At 36.4% G+C, this 5,814-nt stretch overlaps 1 protein-coding gene across 1 annotated transcript in view; it reads right to left on the bottom strand.

Annotated features, from left to right (window-relative positions):
- The window catches only part of LOC107738338 (ubiquitin carboxyl-terminal hydrolase 10), a 30,240-nt gene extending 25,023 nt beyond the window's left edge, over positions 1–5,217 (bottom strand). Inside the window, exon 1 of the mRNA XM_016550082.1 lies at positions 4,911–5,217. Coding sequence (XP_016405568.1) covers positions 4,911–4,931 — 21 coding nt within the window. The 5' untranslated portion in view covers positions 4,932–5,217. The remainder of the gene's footprint in view (positions 1–4,910) is intronic.
- Between the last annotated feature and the right edge of the window lie 597 nt (positions 5,218–5,814).

Here is a 5,814-nt window from a genome sequence, read left to right as displayed (position 1 = left end):
GCGCCGCATGCGCGCACACAGTTAAGCATTGCTGCCTTGACAATGCACTGTTCATTATCATAATAAAATACAGTCAGTCAAACATATGGAAAAAAAAACTATGTAGTAAAAAATATGTAGTGAAATATGTGCCGTTAAGTGTTATCACAGTACCGCCGTTATGTTATGCAACACATTTTGTTTTACGTGGATATTGGAACGCGAGTTAAGTGCATAATAAATAATAATTTGTCATTCCTAAATGAATTCATTTTGGCTTGTTGTTTATATTGCTATAGCTTCTTATATTTTTAATTATTGTTCTTTTCTAAATAGCTACTGTTAATTGAAAGGATTTGTTGTGGCGTGAGGGGAACTAAAATAGCCTAGCTATGCTTACAGTGTTTATTATAATGTTTGTAAACATTTCGCGTCGGCATTAGGCCTATTTTTGAATGAAATAATAAAATGCAACTTATATGCGACTTATGTTTTTTTCCCCCTAAAAAACACATTTTATATATGCGTAGCGTATTTTAACCATGCAGCAAACCTTTTTAAATATTTTGATAAATTACTGGAAAAAAAAAAAACGTTTAACTGATTGTATTAATCGATCAAAATTCTTACGGTCGGTTAACGGTTAAAATTAACATCCCTAAATCCAATCAATACTGGATAGACAAAATCAAGACCAGGCCTACATTACTTGTTTGAGAAGCAGTTTCACTCAGATACACCTAACAATAGGGAATAAAAAGCGATCACAACTTAAGTTCCATGCTGACTTTAACATGATAGGTTGCTTAATTTAAGTAGTTTTAAAAAACTGTTTAAATAACCAGTACGTTAAACTGATAAACCACATTTATGAAGATAAAGAAAGAGCTGCTGTGAATGTGGTTATGTAAAACGTGTCATCCCCCCACAGATAAAGACAAACCAGACAAGTAACTGGATTTTCTGGTTTCAGACCTTCCCTTAAAAAGAATTGCATAACAAGTTCTCCCATCACCACAAACAACCATTGCCACATCCAAATGCTTTCAGATATGGCTATTCTTTTTTATGCTATGGGAAGACCTTTATATTGCTCAGGCTAGTAATATAACATCAAATCAACGCAGGTCAAGCGTCAAGTAAGCCCTAAAACCAATTACTGATTCAACATATCTACGAATCCCCTAAAGCTTCTTATATATATATATATGGGATTTGTTGCTCCAAAGAAGCTACACACACATTCAGAAGGAGATGAACAAAGTTTTACTTTTGTGCTGCTAGCCATAAATCCTACTGTACCATTTCAATTGTGATGCCATCATCCTACATGCCAGCTCACTGAGCTTTTAAAGCAGATGTCATCATACTTGGAGAGTGCCCATCAGCTGCCTGCATTTTTTTCCCCCATTTATCTATAACAGGCTACAACTGAGGTATATCCTCTAAACTTGGCACATCATAAACTGCCCCACCCAGAATTGCAGTACATCCAACTTCCATTTTCAGGGCGCTTCTTTCATTACAGGACTTGTCTTCATCAAATTCATCTCACAAATTCAATACAATCCTTGTAAACATTGTTTGGCAAAGACTGACACACACTATTAATAGACACATCGGCTCACAAAGCTTTGTAACGGTTGAAAGGGTGACCAATGCCAAGGGAATCTAAGGGGTACAGAGCAGCACGCATGTCAAGCATGCACTCGAGTAAGTCGGAAACTACTGTTTACTCGATGTGGGATTCAAACAAGGCTGTGAATTTACTCTAAATCACAGTTAACTCAACTTCTGTATGACGTTTGTGTATGCAGTCGCAGCAGTTACAGTTAGTCAACGTAAACCAGTTGACTAAAAAGAATGCAGCGGTGCATATGAGCTGTGCTCAACCGATACAGCTTTTTTGAAGGCCGATGCCAATATCTCAGACAGCAGGTTGGCTGTTGGCCTATATAAAGATGACTTAAAGGAACACTCCACTATTTTTGAAAATAGGCTCATTTTCCAACTCCCCTAGAGTTAAACAGTTGAGTTTTACCGTTTTCGAATCCATTCAGCCGATCTCCGGGTCTGGCGGTAGCACTTTTAGCTGTAGCGTAATATTGCGCCTGCTGCACCGATGGTACGGCAGCAAAGTTCCTTGATTATTACGCAGGAATGAGAGTATAGTTCCTAGCCATATCGGCCTAGAAAATCGCAACTTTTCATTTTCCGTCGGTCTTAGTACGCGATGTAACTACAGAAGAGTCAAGTTTTAAATAGGAAAAATATCTAAACTCTTTGGTCATTTTTGAGCGAGATGCTAACGGTCTAATCAGATTCAATGATCTATGCTAAGCTACAGCTAAAAGTGCTACCGCCAGACCCGGAGATCGGCTGAATGAATTCGAAAACGGTAAAACTCAACTGTTTAACTCTAGGGGAGTTGGAAAATGAGCCTATTTTCAAAAATAGTGGAGTGTTCCTTTAACACACTATTTAATTTAAAAATATTAAATAACATATGATGCAAAAATAAAATTATGTATTTCACATTTACTGAATTATAATTTAAAAATGAATTACTAAGACAAATTGAATTTGCTTCATACTCAAGCAACTGAAACCTCTTGTTTTGTTCTGATCATTTTGATCCAGAGTTTTTCCCCTGAAAATGCTAGGTCATGTTAACGAAATGGACTACAACTTGCCGACTTTACTCACACAGGGTATGACAACTTCCCAAAAAAATTGTGATAATTTTTCAATTTTTTGAGAATCTTTTTAATCCCACCTTGTCTAAATCAAAAATGACAAGCCTACAAAAAAAAACAAAACACACTTTTTAAATGAACAGACAAATAATCCACTAAAAAAAACAAACAAACAAAAAATAAATAAAATAAAAAATCATTATTATTCAAGATATGGTTATATAGCATAGGAAATTAACAAGCAATTCTCAAAAGGCTGGTCATTTTTGACCAGGAACAACAAATTAGGCACAAGTTTTAATTCTGTAGTCCTATTATAGTATTTTTCACAAAAAATAAATTGTCTTTGTACACTATTTTCTTTAAAAAAGACAGGGTAACACTAATATTATATACAACACAGAGAGAATATGACATGAATATGACAAACTCTCCATCAGACCATTGCATGTGTTTTTATGCAGGCTACAAATACACACTTCAGAGGATCTAATTGTGGAATTATATCTAAAGAGAACTTTGCTGTGAACATGGAAGTGACAGTAATTGAAATTATACACTTAACAATACTGTAAGAATTAAAGCTACTTTTAAAATTAAACCAGGCGAAAAGAGCAACCCAAACATGCCAAAATTCAGAGAAAATAACCATATTCTTCATGTTTACATGAACACTGACAGGTAGCCTGGCTAACTAACACTTTGACAGGACCTCGTGCTTCATGTATCTAGATTGCTTATTACAGCACTTAACAGCAGCCAAGCATCTTCCAGTGACCAGAAATACTCATAACTTCACATACTTAGGAATCTGTCCCTATGGCAACCACACTTTTTAAATGAACAGACAAATAATCCACAAAAAAAACAAAACAAACAAAAAATAAATAAAATAAAAAATCATTATTATTCAAGATATGGTTATATAGCATAGGAAATTAACAAGCAATTCTCAAAAGGCTGGTCATTTTTGACCAGGAACAACAAATTAGGCACAAGTTTTAATTCTGTAGTCCTATTATAGTATTTTTCACAAAAAATAAATTGTCTTTGTACACTATTTTCTTTAAAAAAGACAGGGTAACACTAATATTATATACACAACACAGAGAGAATATGACAAACTCTCCATCAGACCATTGCATGTGTTTTTATGCAGGCTACAAATACACACTTCAGAGGATCTAATTGTGGAATTATATCTAAAGAGAACTTTGCTGTGAACATGGAAGTGACAGTAATTGAAATTATACACTTAACAATACTGTAAGAATTAAAGCTACTTTTAAAATTAAACCAGGCGAAAAGAGCAACCCAAACATGCCAAAATTCAGAGAAAATAACCATATTCTTCATGTTTACATGAACACTGACAGGTAGCCTGGCTAACTAACACTTTGACAGGACCTCGTGCTTCATGTATCTAGATTGCTTATTACAGCACTTAACAGCAGTCAAGCATCTTCCAGTGACCAGAAATACTCATAACTTCACATACTTAGGAATCTGTCCCTATGGCAACCCAATACATTCAACTTTAAGTGACAAACTTGAAGACAGCACGCGATTTATACAGAAATGACAGCCCCGTTTACGACATCAAACAAATGGTTTATACAGGACCTCAAGGAAAGCACTGAGACGCTATCATCCAGCATGCGGCTAACAGTTAGAGCTACAATGATGTAGCATCTACGTGGTGCCTCGTTTAAAGTTAGCAGACTTTAAACCCGCTCTAAAGCTGCTAAAAATACATTCTAGCAGTGACGAACGGTCACTGAAGATGTAATGGATGTCATGTGCGCAATAAACAAGCGAAAAACTCAAACGAAAGAGTTTGAATGAGGTTGAAGACATGAAGCGATACCGCCCCCAATCAACAGGCCTATTATACTACATTAGCCACACGACACGACTCTATTTCAACTCGCTTGAACTAAAGACACTTTGTAGAAACACTTCATACCTTCTTACTGTACCAGGTGGAGGGGGGTAGACATAGGATATCCGATAGAAACGTCGCCAAAAGCGCGGTAGGTTCAGAAACGCTCGCCTGCTAATGACCGTTATTAACGCGTGGCCAGGCCGCTGCAGGAGCGCGTGGGCCACACACAAACTCGCGGCCAAAAGACACACTCCGACGGTAAGTAACGTACAGCACGAGACAAAACACACACTCCGCACGCCATTATGAGCTAAAACGCAACATAAAAAGAGGCAGAGGTGTTTTCCTACCTGGCTGCTGTGCGAAGCCATGCTCCCGGTGAGGTTTCTCCACAATCACAAGATGAATGTTGTCTCGGGGGGGAAGGTGAGTTTGTAGTACTTGGTATTACCAGTAAACGCCTACTGTGACATGGTTTCCATTTCGCTATGGTCTGTCATACGGTGGTTTCACTCAGGTTTAGTGCTACTACTCCAGAATATCACGCCGTTTCCCCCACCGTCGCCGCCATCTTTATCTCGCGCCTGTGTGCTGCTCGAGCGCGCGCGCCCTCCGAGATCGTGTGCGTGAGCTGAGGGCGGGCGCGCCAAAATGACGTGAAAATTCAAACTTGCATTGGGTTACTGTAAGCATTCTTTTTTTGCTTGTAAATATTCTTCTGGGACAAAGTGCAACTATGGTTAAAAGTGGGAAACGTGGTTGAATTGAACCTGTCCTTTATAGATATTAAGTATGGAAACTATGAAGAAGGTGGTAAAAAAAAAGGTTTGTTTATTAATGTTTTACTTTTGTTAGTGAATAATTTTATTCACAAATGTAGATTTTTTTTAAATCACCCCCATGTTTATAGTATTTAAGAATTATTTGAGACAATACTCAAAAACTTTGTCAAAAACAAAAAATTTAAAAGCTGTAACGTTGTTAATTTGTTTGATAAATACAATGTATTATAATGTTTTATTTTATCCCCTGTGTTTAATCTATATTTATTAATATAGATGGTTTAAAGAATGAATGTTTTTGTTTATTGTTTTTTATTATTATTATTATTCTGTGTAAGTCTAAGCCCCTCCTAAAACTGTTGTCCTTGAATGTAAGTTGTATGCCAATTTGTTCTGTAAACTTGTAATTTTTTGTTATACTTCAAATAAAAAAAATAAATAAATAATGCACTTCGATTTTCAGAATCATTAG

Source organism: Sinocyclocheilus rhinocerous, unplaced genomic scaffold, assembly GCF_001515625.1.
Source record: "Sinocyclocheilus rhinocerous isolate Xijiao unplaced genomic scaffold, SAMN03320098_v1.1 scaffold1065, whole genome shotgun sequence".
Taxonomy (NCBI): domain Eukaryota; kingdom Metazoa; phylum Chordata; class Actinopteri; order Cypriniformes; family Cyprinidae; genus Sinocyclocheilus; species Sinocyclocheilus rhinocerous.
Note: the sequence above shows the minus strand (reverse complement) of the source record. Positions and strands in the feature narration are given on the sequence as shown.